The sequence below is a fragment of the Pelophylax lessonae genome (assembly GCF_965119305.1).
Source record: "Pelophylax lessonae genome assembly, chromosome: 9".
Lineage (NCBI taxonomy): Eukaryota > Metazoa > Chordata > Amphibia > Anura > Ranidae > Pelophylax > Pelophylax lessonae.
The window spans coordinates 272,213,860-272,231,756 of NC_138776.1; the positions used below are offsets into that span (position 1 = coordinate 272,213,860).

General features: G+C 47.1%; 4 protein-coding genes across 4 annotated transcripts in view; all 4 read left to right on the forward strand.

Annotated features, from left to right (window-relative positions):
• The window catches only part of LOC309562616 (uncharacterized protein), a 679,009-nt gene that overhangs the window by 24,568 nt on the left and 636,544 nt on the right, over window positions 1-17,897 (forward strand).
• LOC309562621 (uncharacterized protein) overlaps window positions 1-17,897 on the forward strand; it is a 478,591-nt gene that overhangs the window by 15,374 nt on the left and 445,320 nt on the right. The gene's annotated exons all lie outside the window — the stretch shown is intronic.
• Window positions 1-17,897, forward strand: part of LOC309562718 (uncharacterized protein) — a 125,551-nt gene that overhangs the window by 3,819 nt on the left and 103,835 nt on the right. The window contains exons 4-6 of the mRNA XM_082267006.1: window positions 6,254-6,351; window positions 6,441-6,659; window positions 6,741-6,947. Coding sequence (XP_082123132.1) covers window positions 6,254-6,351; window positions 6,441-6,659; window positions 6,741-6,947 — 524 coding nt within the window. The remainder of the gene's footprint in view (window positions 1-6,253; window positions 6,352-6,440; window positions 6,660-6,740; window positions 6,948-17,897) is intronic.
• On the forward strand, window positions 7,332-10,231 carry LOC309564113 (uncharacterized protein; the record flags this gene model as incomplete). Its single annotated transcript, XM_082268741.1, has 3 exons — window positions 7,332-7,358; window positions 9,167-9,463; window positions 9,716-10,231. 3 exons carry the CDS (start codon window positions 7,332-7,334, stop codon window positions 10,070-10,072), a joined length of 681 nt encoding a protein of 226 aa, XP_082124867.1. The 3' UTR covers window positions 10,073-10,231.

Genomic DNA, 17,897 nt, shown 5'->3' on the forward strand with positions numbered 1-17,897 from the left:
TCTCACGGTTTGGATGGACTTTCTCCTTTTCATTATTTCCATGAATTAGAGTCCCAATTTCTCCCCTCTGCTCTGCAGACATTTCCCGAAGCTCCATACCACGCTGAGCGGTCCCGGCCTGCCCCTTCCCGGGTGTAGACACGCCTCTTCCGGGTGTAGACACGCCTCTTCCGGGTGTGCTGTGCGGGATGACGTCACTCCCTAGCCCGTAATAATGTAACACGTTCTGTATTGTATTGTACGCAAATCAATAACGACTCCGCCTCCACGTTCCGGACAACCCTTTTTTATGACCAATCGGATTTCTATCTTAACTATTTTCTGAATTATTATTTTTACTGCAATCTTCATAAAAGTAAAATGTATAATAAAAAAAAAAATTTAGTGTACACAAAAAAAAAGTGTGTCGACCAAATTTTGGTATCCAAAAATGATCCATAGGTGACGCTTTAAAAGGCATTACAGTTGTGTATCAGGACTTACTATAGGGCCACACACCTCACCAGAGGGCCACACACCTCACCAGAGGGCCACACACCTCACCAGGCTGGTTGACTGGCATTGCCACGCCGAGGCCAAGAGCCGGGTGGCCATGGAGATGGAAGATTCTGACAACGCTGCAAAAAGTTTGCCTTGATTACCCTTCCTCTTCCTGAGGAGCTCCTTAAACACCCTACCTTAGGGAGCACACTCACAGTTGTCCGGGAAGACCTCCATCACACTTCAGTATCCCCTATGCCACAGGTGGCAAACACAAGGCCCGCGTGCCGAATCCGGCCCACCAGGCCTTGTCATGTGGCCCTTGGCAGCGGCCTCTGGCCACCACCACTTTTGCTCCCCACTGTTCGTTTTTCTCAATGCCAGGTCTCCCAGGCAACAAGAGTAAACATCCTCTCCCTCAGTCCCGCGAACGGCGGCGGCGGCTTTGTATCAACGCATGTGCCGCTAGTCGGTCTCCAAGGAAACGAGAATAAACATCTCCCATTCTCTCACCTCCTCAGTCCCACTTGCGGTGCCGGCTATTTGTGAGCTAAGCACATGCGCATTGGGCACGGCATAGCTGTCAGCACTCCTGATCCCTGCACTCTGTACGTAGCGCACTCCTGATCCCTGCACTCTGTACGTAGCGCACTCCTGATCCCTGCACTCTGTACGTAGAGCACTCCTGATCCCTGCACTCTGTACATAGCGCACTTCTGATCCCTGCACTCTGTATGTAGCGCACTCCTGATCCCTGCACTCTGTATGTAGCGCACTCCTGATCCCTGCACTCTGTACGTAGCGCACTCCTGATCCCTGCACTCTGTACGTAGCACACTCCTGATCCCTGCACTCTGTACGTAGCGCACTCCTGATCCCTGCACTCTGTACGTAGCGCACTCCTGATCCCTGCACTCTGTACGTAGAGCACTCCTGATCCCTGCACTCTGTACGTAGCGCACTCCTGATCCCTGCACTCTGTACGTAGCGCACTCCTGATCCCTGCACTCTGTACATAGCGCACTCCTGATCCCTGCACTCTGTACGTAACGCACTCCTGATTTCTGCACTCTGTACGTAGCGCACTCCTGATTTCTGCACTCTGTATGTAGCGCACTCCTGATTTCTGCACTCTGTACGTAACGCACTCCTGATTTCTGCACTCTGTACGTAGCGCACTCCTGATTTCTGCACTCTGTATGTAGCACACTCCTGATCCCTGCACTCTGTACGTAGCGCACTCCTGATTCCTGCACTCTGTACGTAGCGCACTCCTGATTCCTGCACTCTGTACGTAGCGCACTCCTGATCCCTGCACTCTGTAAGTAGCGCACTCCTGATTCCTGCACTCTATAAGTAGCGCACTCCTGAATTAAATACTGAGAAAATTATTTATGATAATAAAGAGTAGAAACATAGTCTTACAGATACAACTGGCCCTTTGAGGGCAACCATACTGCTAATATGGCCACCGATGAATTTAAATTTGACACCCCTGCCCTATGCCCTCTCCAATGATACTCATCATGGACAACCCAGCCTTTGAGCCAGGCCTCGGGGGTGTGCATTTCCAGAGCTTGAGGCTCAGGGGTCGCCTGCACCTTTGGGACTTCCTCAGGCCTGACGGGGAAACTCTTAGCCGCTTCCTTGACTTCAGTGGGGGACCCTCCCCTTGGACTTTTGGAGTGGTCTTCAACTCAGACATTTTCTCCGTAAATGCAGCCGAATCCCTGGTATTTCTAGACCCCTCACGAAAATTAGAGCGCATCTGTTACAAACGCGAGCCGATCCGACATAGCCTGGCCACCCTCTATGCCACCCTACAAAGTGCCCGGCTACTTTACTTCCCACCCCCCCCCCCCCATTTCTAACGAGATGGGAAGCCGACTTATCCATCAAATTCACAGACTCCCAAAAAGAGAAAATTCTTCACTTCGCTCAAAAATCATTCATAGCTACGAAAATTACAGGAAACAAACTACAAAATACTCATGAGGTGGTTTAGAGTACCCCAACCCTCCACCGCTTCTTTCTGCAAGCTCCTGACAAATGCTGGCGCTGTGACATGGGCCCTGGGACCGTCTTCCAAATCTTTTGGGACTGCCCCAAAATTAAACCCTTCTGGCAAGCTGTGACTGACATTATATATCAGCTGACCAATGTAGACCTCTCAAGCGACCCTGTGGCATGCCTGCTCCATTTTACCCGAAGGCCCATTAAAAAATATATGGCATCCCTCACCATCCACCTATTCAATGCAGCCAAAAGCTTGAATTTCCCTATGTTGGAGATCGTCTGCTGCACCCCCAAAGTCCTTTTGGTTCTCCAAGGTCAATGAACTGAGAGACATGGAGGATCTTACAACCATGCTTTACGACGGGGGGCTTCTGGGACAAGTGGAGGCACTGGAAGCACTTTGTCTTTACAGATACTTACCTGCAGGAATTCCCACAGCATGATTGAGGTTGGGGACCATGGGTTGTAGAGGCCCCGCTCAATGTCCTCACTCTCCCCTTCCCAGGCTTTCCTTTCTTCCCCTTCCTTTTTTCCCCTATCCCCCATACCATTTCCTATCTCAGGCTATCTTTCCATTGATCATATCACATTGACGTCATCATATTGACGTCATCAATCCCATCCAAAAAGAGGTTGTTATTTACAGGACTAATTTTCCTTTCACATACACGGTCTTTCAGGAGGATGGAAAACTGTTGTAAAACAATTATTCCTGTTGCTCTCATTTGCTGTGCTGCGACACTGTTAACTGTTCAGTTGTACCTCGTTTTCCTTTTATTCTACTAATTGTTTGTAATGTACTGTAACCATTTAATAAATAAAGAATTACAAAAAAAAAAGGCATTACAGGTCATCAGTTTAGAGATAACTAAATAATGGCTGGAGTGCATGGTCAGGAGTAGAGTTGGGCGAACTAATTTACAGGATACTCAGTGGGATGTTCCACTGGTCAGGTGCAAAGCTGTGCCAATTAGGGCACAGAGCACTGTCAGTGCCCTGATTGGACAAAGTAATGATGACTTTGTCAAATCAGGGCTCAGTACTCATAGTCCCATCCCACACTATAAAAGGTTCCTTCCCACAGAAAGCTTTTGCAGTGTGTTGTAGTAGAGATAGATAGCAGGGCTCAGTTTGCTCCTTGCGCGTCAGTGTGTTCACTTATTGTTGTTAGTATAATGTGAGTGTAGTGTGTCACTATAGTGTGAATATGGTGTGTCAATATATTGTAGTGTGTCAGTATAGTGTAAATATAGTATAGTCTGAGTATAGTTTGTTAGTATACTGTAGTGTCAGTGTAGTGTGAATATAGTGTAGTGTGAGTATAGTGTAATGTCAGTGTGGTGTGAGTATAGTGTAGTGTCAGTGTAGTGTGTCAGTGTAGTGTAATGTCAGTGTGGTGTGAGTATAGTGTAGTGTGTCAGTATAGTGTAGTGTCAGTGTAGTGCGAGTAAAGTGTAGTGTGAGTACAGCGTAGATTCAGAGTAGTGTGAGTATAGTGTAGTGTGAGTATAGTGTAGTGTGAGTACAGCGTAGTGTCAGTGTAGTGTGTCAGTATAGTGTAGTGTGAGTACAGCGTAGTGTAGTGTGAGTATAGTGTAGTGTGAATATAGTGTCAGTGTAGTGTAGTGTCAGTGTAGTGCGTCAGTATAGTGTAGTGTGAGTACAGTGTAGTGTGAGTATAGTGTAGTGTGAGTATAGTGTCAGTGTAGTGTGAGTATAGTGTAATGTCAGTGTGGTGTGAGTATAGTTCAGTATAGTGTAGTGTCAGTATAGTGTAGTGTGAGTACAGTGTAGTGTGTCAGTATAGTGTAGTGTCAGTATAGTGTAGTGTGAGTATAGTGTAGTGTCAGTGTAGTGTGTCAGTATAGTGTAGTGTCAGTGTAGTGTCAGTGTAGTGTGAGTACAGCGTAGTGTGAGTATAGTGTAGTGTGTTAGTATAGTGTAGTGTCAGTCCCACTGTATTTGTTGTCTCACCATGTTTTCAATGATGGAGATCCAGGTATTCTCCATGTCACCAGACCACCTCTTCCTATACTATTAGGGGACCTTTCTATGACTACTCAGGACCCCCAACCTCTTCTATATGATTGTGAAGATTTCTATCCTATTTACTAAGAAGCTGAAGAAAATATCCTTCACTCTGTAACCAAGACCTAGTCTAGCAATACCCAGAATAATACCAATTAGTCTCTGACCAATCTTACAGTTTGGATGGACTTTCTCCTTTTCATTATTTCCAGGTGACCACGAATTAGAGTTCCAATATCTCCCCTGTGTTCTGCAAACAGATTTACATTTTCTGATGCCTTCTGTTGTACAGATTCCTCATGTTCCCCCGATACGAGTTCATAAATTGGACTTGTTCAACTTTCCATCCAGGAGTGAATGGACTTGGCAAGATACTTCCCCAGGACACGTTGCTGACACCTGGTATGCTTCAGGAGGGAATATGCTCACACCCTACCCCCACCTTTTATTCCCCAGTCAGGCTGCATGCTCAGATGAGGATCTGGTTCCTTTTTTATGCATAGGGTTTCTTCCTAAAACCCATACCAGACCTGAGGGGTCTAGTATGATTTTTTCGGGTGCATATGCAGTTTTTTTACATTTTGTTTGCATTCACCTGTTAGCCAGGAATCCCCAGTTGACGGCTGAATGGTCCATAGGGGAGGATGCACGGGGTGCCTGCAGCCACTGGCTCCCTATAAACCAGCCTGAGCGGGAAGCTGCCACATTTAGCAGCAATAGTAATACTGCAACTGAAGCTTCAACTTGGCTGAATACCCATTTAGTTCAGACACTCGCTGACCCTCTCCCCCCAAACAGGCCAAATTCTGTACAAACATGGATTCAGTCCAAACCCGGAGCGAATTTCAAGTGGTCCATTATTGGTTTCATATTGGTGACCAATTGGGGGAAGGGCATTCTTACATTATCATGAAATCATTGTTACTGAGAGACAGAAATTGTTCATTGCTCATGGAACCCCTAGAAACCTTAGGAGGAACCCTGGCTGAGAAAGGCTGGACTAGGCAGTGATATATTTCTCTCCCCCTTGGTGGGAGTGGAGATGACCCATCTATAAGGATATACAGTACATACACACACAGCACAAGGCCGCGTTCTCACTACGAGATGGTTCTCGGGGCTGCAGTTCCTCTGACCTCCACAAGGGGGTAATCTCCCTTTTACCCAAACAGGAAGTCTCTATGGAAGAAAGGAAGTGATGTCAGGTACAGACAGGAAGTTCCAGGTGAGAGGTGAATTGGGAGGAAGTAGAGAGAAGACATCGCTGGAAGTGGCAGCAGAGGAGGTAATAAGATCTTATTTTCTATTTACACCCAGTAACCCCCCCCCCCCCGCCCCCCCCTCCTCTTCCTCCATAGTCACTGTGACCTCTTTTATCTCCAGCAGATGATGATACAAACATATATAGTGTGGAAACCTAGATTAACCCCTTCAGGGTCAGAACATTTCCCCACTTACGAAGCAAGATCATTCTCTTCATTTTGGAGATGTGTCACCTTTCCCACCAATCATCTTCTCAGTTTATACTAACAAATTATATGATGATAAGGGATGGGGGTTGTTATTTAGAGGTGGATTTATAATACGTATGTTTGATTTTATTACCTCACCGGGTAAGAGGAGACTTTATTGTAAAGGAGAGAGCAGTACGGAGGATCCACCTAGATCCCCCATCATCTGATAAACACATAGAAACAATGTATTCAGTCAGTGTGTGTGTTTCCTACAGATGGATCCAGTAATGGGAACCCACCAGAGAGATGTCCCCGCCCTCTGTATTCCCGGGATTCCACACAGGAAGGTCACACCATCCCCCACCATCATCAGGTAGATGAGGAACAATCACTGATAGTATCATTAGGATCTGTACATTATCTGCATTGTTACCATTCATGTCATTTTTATTATATATTCAGAGTGGAAACCTGAGAGATTCTAAAGCTGAGGTTAAAGAAGAGATAAAAGAGGAGGATGGGGTGATGGAGGAGTCAGAGTTTCCAAAAGAACAACAAGATCTGTACCAGGACACCATGGTGGAGTCATCCAGCTACAGAATCCCACCAGAGAGATGTCCCCGTCCTCTGTATTCCCGGGATTCCACACAGGAAGGTCACACCATCCCCCACCATCATCAGGTAGATGATTGACAATTATTGTTAGTTATGATTTATAGACAGCGTGTCTTTGTTACAGTGAAAATGTTATTATATATTCAGAGTGGAAACCTCGGGGATGATAAAATTGATGTTAAAGAAGAGTATAAAGAGGAGGATGAGGAGTATGGAATGATGGAGGAGGTTTCAGAAGGACACAAGAATATGATGGAGCCACCTAATACCAGGAACCCACCAGAGAGATGTCCCCGTCCTCTGTATTCCCGGGATTCCACACAGGAAGGTCACATCATCCCTCACCATCAGCAGGTAGATGAGGAACAATCACTAATAGTTTGGATCAATACACACGCTTTTTGTTACAATTAATGTTTTGTTATATATTCAGAGTGGAAAACTCCAAGATTATACTATTGTCGATAAAGAAGATTATAAAGAGGAGTATGGAGTGATGGAGGAGTTTTTAGAAGGACACAAGGATATGATGGAGCCACCTAATACCAGGAACCCACCAGAGAAATGTCCCCGTCCTCTGTATTCCCGGGATTCCACACAGGAAGGTCACACCATCCCCCACCATCATCAGGTAGATGATTGACAATTATTGGTAGTTATGATTTATACACAGCATGTTTGTTACAATGAATGTTTTATTCTATTTTCAGAGTGGAAACCTCTTGGATGATAAGATTAATGTTAAAGAAGAGTATAAAGAGGAGGGTGAGGAGTATGGTATGATGGAGCCACCTAATACCAGGAACCCACCAGAGAGATGTCCCCGTCCTCTGTATTCCCGGGATTCCACACAGGAAGGTCACACCATCCTTCACTGTTACAAGGTTGGTGGGATAGAGTATCTAGAACATGGACTTGTGTAGGGGGATGTGTGTGTTTTTTATGTAAGCTTATATCTTCCAGATGATATTCTCTCTCCTTTTCTTGGTTTAGAGTGGAGATCCAATCGATATAGAATTTGAGGTTAAAGCAGAAGAAGAAGAGACGTATGTGAGGGATGATCAGCAGTCTATGGAGGAGGATGGAATAACGGGGACATTTATAGAGGAGGACACTCCTACAGAGATCAGCACAGGTGGGTCATTAACACTAAATACATTCCTCCACCCATACTGCTCACTGATTGGTCCAGAGTAGGGGGGGGACTGGGTGATATCAGCCTGTAATCCCCTGGTCACTTTCCTGAGCTGTGTTCCCCGTCCTGTATTCCTGTATTTCTCTCGGATAATCTTCCTTCTCTGTGCTGCAGACACAATTTATGTCTCTAGACTGGATTTATGGAGATTCTGGGGTTCAGCTGGCAGCAAAATGTTCATTTTCACTAGAGGAGTAGCTCAACCTAGACACCTGGGGTATGTACCTTGGGTCTTCTGCCCCATGTCCGGGTCTAGCAAGATCTCTGACAGAACAATTCTCTCGGGGTTACTTGCTCTGTTATTTGCTGGCTGTGCCGGGTGGAGGGATATGTCTGTATAGTCTCACACCCAAGTCACAGTGCAGTCTCAGGAGATGGGAGGCAGCGGTGTGGGACCTCTGCAACTGATTACTGAACACAAATATTATGAGTCCCAGGGGGGTTATGTTGGTAGCCTTTCATCTCGGGGGGTTGTTTCAGTCTGTCATCTTTGGGGGAGGGGGATGTTTACAGGATGAAAATTGCATCATCTTTGGCTTGCATAATGTGCATGGGGTGATTAGGGTGGGCCCAGGCACTTCCGGCACACCACATGCATAAGTCTACAGAGGAGATGTAAGATGCTCAGAGACAAAGCTGCCTGATGTGGGCGGAGTCCTGGTTTAGGGGAACCAATCTGCTGATGTCTAGTAATAATCTTTGTATTTCTATTTTAGTTGATGGACGGGAGATGAGGAAAACCTCAGAGGATTGTCTCACTTTGTCTCCAGACTGTAAAGTAGAAGATGAGGACATCACACAGTATAGTCCAGGAGAAAACCCGGCTACCTCAAATGTCCATCCGGCACCACACAGTGTAGATGGACCATCGTATTCCTCTTATCCTGAGGAACCTCAGACTGTGAGGGGTGGTGCCAGACCATCGTATTCCTCTTATCCTGAGGAACCTCAGACTGTGAGGGACAGTGCCGGACCATCGTATTCCTCTTATCCTGAGGAACCTCAGACTGTGAGGGACGGTGCCGGACCATCGTATTCCTCTTATCCTGAGGAACCTCAGACTGTGAGGGACAGTGCCGGACCATCGTATTCCTCTTATCCTGAGGAACCTCAGACTGTGAGGGACAGTGCCGGACCATCGTATTCCTCTTATCCTGAGGAACCTCAGACTGTGAGAGACAGTGCCGGACCATCGTATTCCTCTTATCCTGAGGAACCTCAGACTGTTAGGGACGGTGTCCTTCTACCAGATAAGAGGTTTTCCTGTACAGAGTGTGGGAAGTCTTTCCATTCTAGATACAATTTTAATGTGCATAAAAGATCTCACACAGGTGAGAAGCCGTATTCCTGCCCTGAGTGTGGGAAATGTTTTTCACAGAAGTCCAATCTCTCCATTCATCAGCGATCGCACACAGATGAGAAGCCATTTTCCTGTACTGAGTGCGGGAAATTCTTTTCAAATGTGTCCCATTTCACCATTCATCAGAGGTCACACACAGGAGAGAAGCCGTTTTCCTGTCCTTTGTGTGGGAAATTTTTTTCAAGTAAGTATTATCTTTCCAGACATCAGAGGTTTCACAGGGGGGAGAAGCCGTTTTCCTGTCCTGAGTGCGGAAAATGTTTTTCAAATAAGACCAATCTTTACACTCATCAGCGACTGCACACAGGAGAAAAGCCGTTTTCTTGTTCTGAGTGCGGGAAACCTTTTATACAAAAATCAGACCTTGTCGCACATCAGAGGACTCACACGGGAGAAAAGCCGTTTACTTGTTCTGAGTGCGGAAAAAGTTTTTCAAGGAAATCCACTCTCAGCAGACACCAATGGTCTCACACGGGGGAGAAGGCACTTTCCTGTCCTGAGTGTGGGAAATGTTATTTAGATAAGTTCCGTCTTTCCATACATCAGAGATCTCACATGGGGGTGAAGCCGCATTCCTGTCCTGAGTGCGGGAAATGTTTTTCAATGAAGTCCAATCTTTACAGACATCAGAGATCTCACAGGGGGGAGAAGCCGTATTCTTGTTCTGAGTGCGGGAAATGTTTTTCACAAAAGTACACTCTTTACAAACATCAGAGATTGCACTCGGGGGAGAAGCTGTATTCCTGTGCTGTGTGCGGGAAATGTTTTCAAACTAAGTCCGATCTTAACATACATCGGAGATCGCACACAGAGGTAGATCCACTTTCCTCTTCTGACTGGAGGAAGTGTAACCCACAGAAGTCCTCTGTTTACAGTCATCTGAGATTGGACACGGAGGAGAATGAACTTTCCTGGTCTGAGTGAGGGAATTGTTCCTCACTGAAGTCCTGTCTTCCTGTACATCAGGGGTCCCACACAACCCTGGAGGTGTATTAGTGCCTTGAGTGCGGGAAATCTCTTCTATATGAATGTTGGTGGACATGTGAGGAAGAAGCACACCCTGATATACACCTCAGATATACTCCATGGCTGATCTTCATCATGTAAGAAACACTTCATAAGGAGATCCGAGATCACCAAAGACATGGATGAACTTCCTCCACCCCAAACTTGCTCATCCATGTCTTTATGGTCTTTACTTTGTGCACTGGTCCAAATCATTTGGTGGAGGGGGGATTATGGTGTGGGGATTGTTTTTCAGGGGTTGGGCTTGGCCCCTTAGTTCCAGTGAAGGGAACTCTTAAGGCGTCAGCACACCAAGACATTTTGGACAATTTCATGCTTCCAACTTTGTGGGAGGAGTTTGGGGATGGCCCCTTCCTGTTCCAACATGACTGCACACCAGTGCACAAAGCAAGGTCCATAAAGACATGGATGAGCGAGTTTGGGATGGAGGAACTTGACTGGTCTGACCTCAACCTGATAGAACACCTTTGGGATAATTTAGAGCAGAGACTGTGAGCCAGGCCTTCCCGTCCACCATCAGTGCCTGACTTCAAGAATGTGCTTCCAGAAGAATGGTGAAACATTCCCATAGACACACTCCTAAACCTTGTGGACGGCCTTCCCAGAAGAGTTGAAGATATTATAGCTGCAAAGGGTGGGCCAACTCAATATTGAACCCTACGGACTAAGACTGGGATGCCATTACAGTTGATGTGTGTGAAAAGGCAGGCGTCCCAATACTTTTGGTAATATAGTGTATGTAGCAGATAAATGAATAGACCTAGCAACCTTATTACCAGGCTGCAGCTATGGGGAGCTCTTTTGTGACCTCAGAAGAGTGATCCTATCTACCTCACATTAACCCCTTTCACTGTCAGAGCTGTTTTTGGACCTGAAGATTAGTTAAAACCCCCAATCATCTATTTTCTGAAAGCAGAGGCCCGAAGAATAAAATAGTGATGAGTATTAAGGTGTTCCTCGTACACAAATGTCACCTTCATATCCTGGTTTATTTCCTCCTTCTCCCCATTCTCTATGGCAGGGGTCGGGAACCTTTTTGGCTGAGAGAGCCATGAGCACCACATATTTTTAAATGTAATTCCGTGAGAGCCATACACTATATTTCAGGGGTCGGGAACCTTTATTTAATATTCATATTCATGGGCTGCAGCTATACAGTGAGTAGATGGAGCCGTGTGAAAGTGTCTGGAGTCCGGTCGGGAAGAGAGCAGAGCAGGCAGGTATGCAATGAGGCCGGAGTGGCGAAGCGCCTGCAGGCCTGATGGAGATGAGTATAGGCCCTGAGAAAATGGCGGCCGGACGCTGAAGGCCTCAGAAGTGGATGTGAGAGGCGGGTCCCCGCGTGTCAGAGGGGAAGGAGATTGCGTCTTTCGGGGCACAAGGAGCGGATGGCAGGTCTCCTTACCGGGCGGTGATTGCCAAGGCCCTCAGATGCACAGCACACGAGCCAGCGGCGGTACCGCGAGTAGGCCGCGGGGTCCGTAGTGCGGCAATCCAGTCTCCCAGTGACGAACTGAGGGTAACAATGGGTAGCCCACAAAGTGTACCATCGATGGGTGCAGAAATCTCCTTGGCACCGGGCACAGCTACGCGGATGGCACTGAATTGAGTGGTAGATGCTCTGGGACTACACGTCCAGCGTGGCTCACGTCCGGACATGCCCCCCTTTATTAAAGATTTGTCTGCGAGCCAGATGCAGCCATCAAAAGAGCCACGTCTGGCTCGCGAGCCATAGGTTCCCTATCCCTGCTCTATGGTGTGATCTTTTCTACAATACTTTTTATAATAATGTAGCACGTTGTGTATTGTATTCTACACAAATTATTACCGACTCCGCCTCCACATTCCAGACAAGTCATTTTCCTGACCAATCGGATTTCTTCATTTACTGTTTCCTGATCGTATGACTGCAATCCTTTTTTTAAAGTAAAATTATAATAAAAAAGCTTTATTGAACAAAATAAAAGAATTGTGTGTGTCGGTGTAAATTCGAAGTCTTTGCAGGTCATCAGTTTATAGTTTACCGTGAACAACGGGTGTGAAAGTCTTCTCACTCCGGTGTGCACAGGAATATATAATGTGATGCAACCAATGTTTTTTTTTTTTTTTTTAAATAATCTTTATTTAACAAGTTCAAAATAACATACAGATACATAAACAGCAAAGAAGTGCACAAGTGCATTTAGAAAGAACAATGAAAAGGCACAGTCGGCATTATGATCAGTCCGGACACCATTAGTGAAACAGGAACGTCCATAGGGGTCAATCAATCAGACATTGTGAAGGCGTGTGCCAATGTCGGCCAAACAGCAAGTACATTCGAGGACCCCCAGGATGCACCATGTCTGTCAGTGCCGCCCAAAACGGGTCTCCGCAAAGGGAGCCGGAGAGCCCGACAGACACCACGCATATTTCAAACAACAGTGCACATTAGTATCCATGTTACAGTACATACTACCGAAGAATTAGCCACCGGCCTCAGGGAAGAGACGGTGAGAGAGAAATACAGTCAAGAAGAATAGAAAGACAGCAGAGGTGAAGAGACACAGAGGAGGGAGAAAACAGGTAGGGAGAGGGAGGTCCGGGTTGGGGGCGCGGGCCCCAGGTAGGAGAAGATCAGGCAGGAGTCTTAGCGTTCAGCTGCTAATAGTAGTTGTATGCACGTCTGGGATCTCATCAGAGTAATACATCCACCCCACCCAAGTGTCTTTAAAGCGTTCCTCTCTGCCCTGTGATGTGAGAACTCGCCGTTCCGCTTCCATCACCAGGTTAACCTCCCGTTTCCACTCAGAAAGCGTGGGGCAGGTGGAACTTCGCCAATGCCTCTGTATAAGGCACTTGGCGGCGTTCAGCAGGAAAGGAACTATACTACGTTTGTAGCGTTTGAGTGAGGAACGTGTGTCATGGAACAGGTACTGAAGGGGGGTGCGGGAAGGAGGAGAAAGTGACAACTTGGACACCCACTGATGTACGGCGTCCCAGAAGGGCTGCAGTAGGGGGCACTCCCACCAGATGTGGAGGAAAGTACCCACCTGACCGCAACCTCTCCAACAATGGGGGTCCGCGCCTGGAAAAAGCCGGGCTAATTTGGCAGGGGTCCTGTACCATCGGGCTACAAACTTATAGGCCGACTCCTGTACCCTGGTACTAATGGAGGAAACATGGGTCAATCACAGGATGCGAGACAGTTGTGGGGGAGTGAATTCCACCCCCAGTTCTCTCTCCCATTCCTTCACGAAATAGGGAGGCAAGGAGGAAACCCCACTCAGTAATAATTTGTACATATGTGACAGTAGATGGCGGGATTCCGGGGGGTCAACAAACCACTTCTCGAAGACCAGTAATCGGGCGTGGAGCATTCGGAAGAGTGGCGAAGAAGTCAGTCAGTTGCCTATATCGCCAGTCGGACATCGGAAAATCGCCGAAGCGGTCGCGTAGAGTCGCTAAGGGTAGCAAAGTGCCCGCAGGAGCGAATTTCCCGCAGTACAGTTTGCCATCCGCGCTCCAAGAGCGAAAAAAGCGTATATCTTCCCCCGGGGGGAACCAGGGAAATCCACCCAGGGGAGTCAAAGGGGACACGCCAGAAGACATAGCGCCAGACGTGTTAAGGCCATCCCAGATGCGAAGTGTGGCTATAGTCAGGGGTGACGTCCAGGCCGACAATCCACGACTACCCGGTGGAATCCACGGGGCTCCCGCAAGATTCCGTCCCGCCAGCGTTTTCTCCAAGGGGACCCAAATGCAACCAACGTTTTCATACACAGGCCGCCATGACACGTGGATTTACGTAAGGGCTCACAAATTTGGGGAAAAGGGGTTTAAGTGCTTGGGTGTAACTTTAACTTTTACATTTGTTTCACTTCCATTTTATTAGTTTTTCATACTGGATCAATATTCTCCTATGTGATAGGATATTGTGACAGGTATTCTTTAATGAGACATCAGATGTTCGCTTGTCTCCTCTCCTCTACATGGCAATATCTGCCAAGCCGGTTCCAGGCCCACAGGTGGGATAACATCATTTACCCGTGCTCAACACGCCCATTACCCTGCACCCTCTGGCTGCAGCCACACTCAGCACAATCTAGTTCCCATCTTTCTTCTTCCCAAGACCAGACTCCCTTTCTCTTGCGCCCTTTGGAATGCCCGCTCTGTCTGTAATAAACTCACCTCTCTCCATGACCTTTTTATCGCTAACTCATTTAATCTACTCTCCATCACCGAAACCTGGCTTCACGAATCCGACACTGAACCTCTGCTGCCCTATCACAAGGTGGTCTTCTATGGACTCACTCCCCCAGAACCAATGGACGCAAGAGAGGGGGTGTTGGGATCCTTCTAACCCCACATAGCACCTTTGAGGTACTTCACCCACCTCCCTCCATGTCACTCTCCTCATTTGAGGTACATTGCATTCGTCTATCCTCCCCTGTTTCTCTAAGGATAGCTGTGATCTACCGCCCACCTGGACCAGTATCGACCTTTCTTGATGACTTCTCTGCCTGGCTACCCTACTTTCTCTCTTCCAAAATCCCCACAATCATTCTCGGCGACTTCAACGTCCCTATTAATACTAACACTCCTGCCACTTCCAAACTTCTCAGTCTAACCTCCTCCTTTGACCTGAAGCAATGGATACATGCTTCTACTCACTCTGAAGGCAATATCCTTGACCTTGTTTTCTCCCACCTATGCACTCCGCACAACCTTTCCAACAATCCTTTCCCTCTCTCTGATCACTACCTTATTAGTTTCACTCTCTCCCTCTCCTCCACTTCCTCTCCCTCCAGCTACCTTACAGTTACCCACAGAAACCTACGCCATCTCAACCCTTCTCTTCTCTACTCTGCTACCGACCACCTCTATGATAAAATCGCACCCCTGTCCTACACTAACCATAGCCACGTCTGTCTACAACGCTTCACTCTTAGCCTCCCTGGAGACACTGCCCCCCTCACTACACACTGAACCAGGCCCCGACCCCTTCAACCTTGGCAAACAGATAACACTAGAAGTCTGAAAAAGCATAGCCGTGCTCTTGAGCGCCCATGGCGTAAGACTAGGTCTCAGAAGGATTTCAACCAATATAAATCTGCCCTCCAAAAATACAATTCCAGTCTCCACACTGCCAAACAGACCTATTTTATTACTCTCATTAACAGCTTGTTATCCCACCCCCGGCAACTCTTCGCTACCTTTAATTCTCTACTCCGTCCTCCAATACCCCCTCCCACTGACTCACTCATTGCCCAGGAGATTGCCAACCACTTCAAACAGAAGATTGACACAATTCATAAGGAGATCGTTGCTGTTCAGATACCTTCCTCCATGCCTTATGCTTCATTCCCACAAGTGCGATCACTACTTCCCTCATTCAACCCCACCACTATAGATGAGGTTGCTAAACTACTTGCTAACGTCCACTTACCCACCTGCCCTCTGGATCCTGTTCCCTCGCAAATGCTATATTCACCTTCCGGCCCTATTCTATGCTCTCTAACCCACATCTTCAATCTCTCCCTCTCTTCTGGCTTCTTCCCCAACTCTCTAAAACATGCACTTACTTAAAAAGCCCTCACTGGACCCAACCGATCTTAACAACCTACGCCCTATTTCCTTGCTCCCCTTTTTATCCAAAATCCTTGAACGTCTGGTCTACAACCGACTGTGCGACTACCTTGCTGAGAATAGCCTCCTTGATCCCCTTCAGTCTGGATTTCGGCCTCAACACTCCACTGAAACTGCTCTCCTAAAACTGACAAACGATCTACTAATGGCCAAAACCAATGGACACTATTCTGTACTCCTACTCATGGACCTTTCTGCTGCTTTTGATACATTTGACCATCCCCTCTTCCTCAAAAAACTCCATACCTTTGGTCTCCGTGACTGCACTCTTCATTGGTTCTCTTCCTACTTATCCAACCGCACCTTTAGCATTATGTACAATTCTACTTCCTCCTCTCCTCTTCCCTTCTCTGTTGGGGTCCCACAAGGCTCTGATCTTGGACCCCTCCTATTTCCAATCTACAACTCCTCTCTTGGTCAGCTGATAGCCTCCCATGGCTTCCAATACCATCGCTACGCTGACGATACCCAAATCTATCTATCCACCCCTCAGCTCTCTCCCTTAGTCTCCTCACGTATCACTAATTTACTATCAGATATATCGGTCTGGATGTCTCACCACTTCCTCAAACTCAATCCACCCAAAACCGAGCTTATAATTTTTCCTCCACCACATGCCCGTTTCCCTGATCTCTCTGTCAATATCGATGGCATTACTATCAGCCCATCCCAGCATGCCAAGGTCTTAGGTGTTGTCCTGGACTCTGAACTTCAAGCCCCACATCCAATCGCTGTCCAAATCTTGCTGCCTCAACCTCCGCAACATCTCCAAAATACTCCCCTTTATACCCAATAACGCAACAAAGCTCCTAGTTCACTCCCTGGTCATCTCCTGCCTGGACTACTGCAATTCCCTGCTCATTGGCTCTACATAGGCTCCTCCCCCCTTCAATCCATCATGAATGCTGCCGCCAGACTTATCCACCTTACCAATCTCTCAGTGTCACTTGACCCTCCCTTCTAGATTGTAAGCTCTAACGAGAAGGGCCCTCTAATTCCTCCTGTATTGAATTGTATTGTCCTCCCTCACATTGTAAATCGCTGACCAAACTGTTGGCGCTATATAAATCCTGTATAATAATAATAGTGGTCCTTTACACTGGTGACCAAGGGGAGAAGGATCCCTTGTATCAGGGGTCAGTGTAGTGATCCCTTATATTGGTTACCAATAGGAGAAGGACCCCCTTATATCAGAGGTCAGTGTAGTGGTCCATCATATCAGTGACCAATGAGAGAAGGACCCCTTATCTCAGAGGACAGTGTAGTGGTCCATTATATATCGGTGACCAATAGGAGAAGAACCCCTTACATTAGTGGTCCCTACATTTGTGACCAATGGAAGAAGGACCCCTTATATCAGAGGTCATTGTAATGGTCCATTACATTGGTGAGCAATGGGAGAAGGACCCCCTTATATGAGTGGTCCCTTACATTGGTGACCAATGGGGGAAGGAACCCTTATATCAGAGGTCAGTGTAGTGGTCCCTTACGTTAGTGACCAATGGGAGAAGGACCCCTTTATATTAGTAGTCAGTGTAGTGGTCCCTTACATTGGTGACCAATGGGAGAAGGACCCCCTTATATTAGTAGTCAGTGTAGTGGTCCCTTACGTTGGTGACCAATGGGAGAAGGACATTCTTGCATTGTCATCAGTGGGAAAACTGCCCCCCTTACAGATCATTGATGTCAGTTGTTACTGAGAGACAGAAATTTTTCATTGCTCACGGAACCCCTAGAAACCCTTTGGAGGAAACCTGGCTGAGAGAGGCTGGATTAGGCAGTAATATATTTCTCTCCCTCTTGGTGGGAGTGGAGATGATCCCATCTATAAGGATATACAGTACATACACACACAGCACAAGGCCGTGTTCACACTACGAGACGGTTCTCGGGGCTGCAGTTCCTCTGAGCGCCACAAGGTGGTGAGATCACTTCTACCATAGAGACAGGAAGTCTCTATGGAAGACAGGAAGTGATGTTAGATAAAGACAGGAAGTTCCATGACGTACAAAGTAGCGAGGTGACGTTAATGGAAGTGGCAGCATTAGAAGGTAATAAGATCTTATTTTCTATTTACACCCAGTAACCCCCCCCC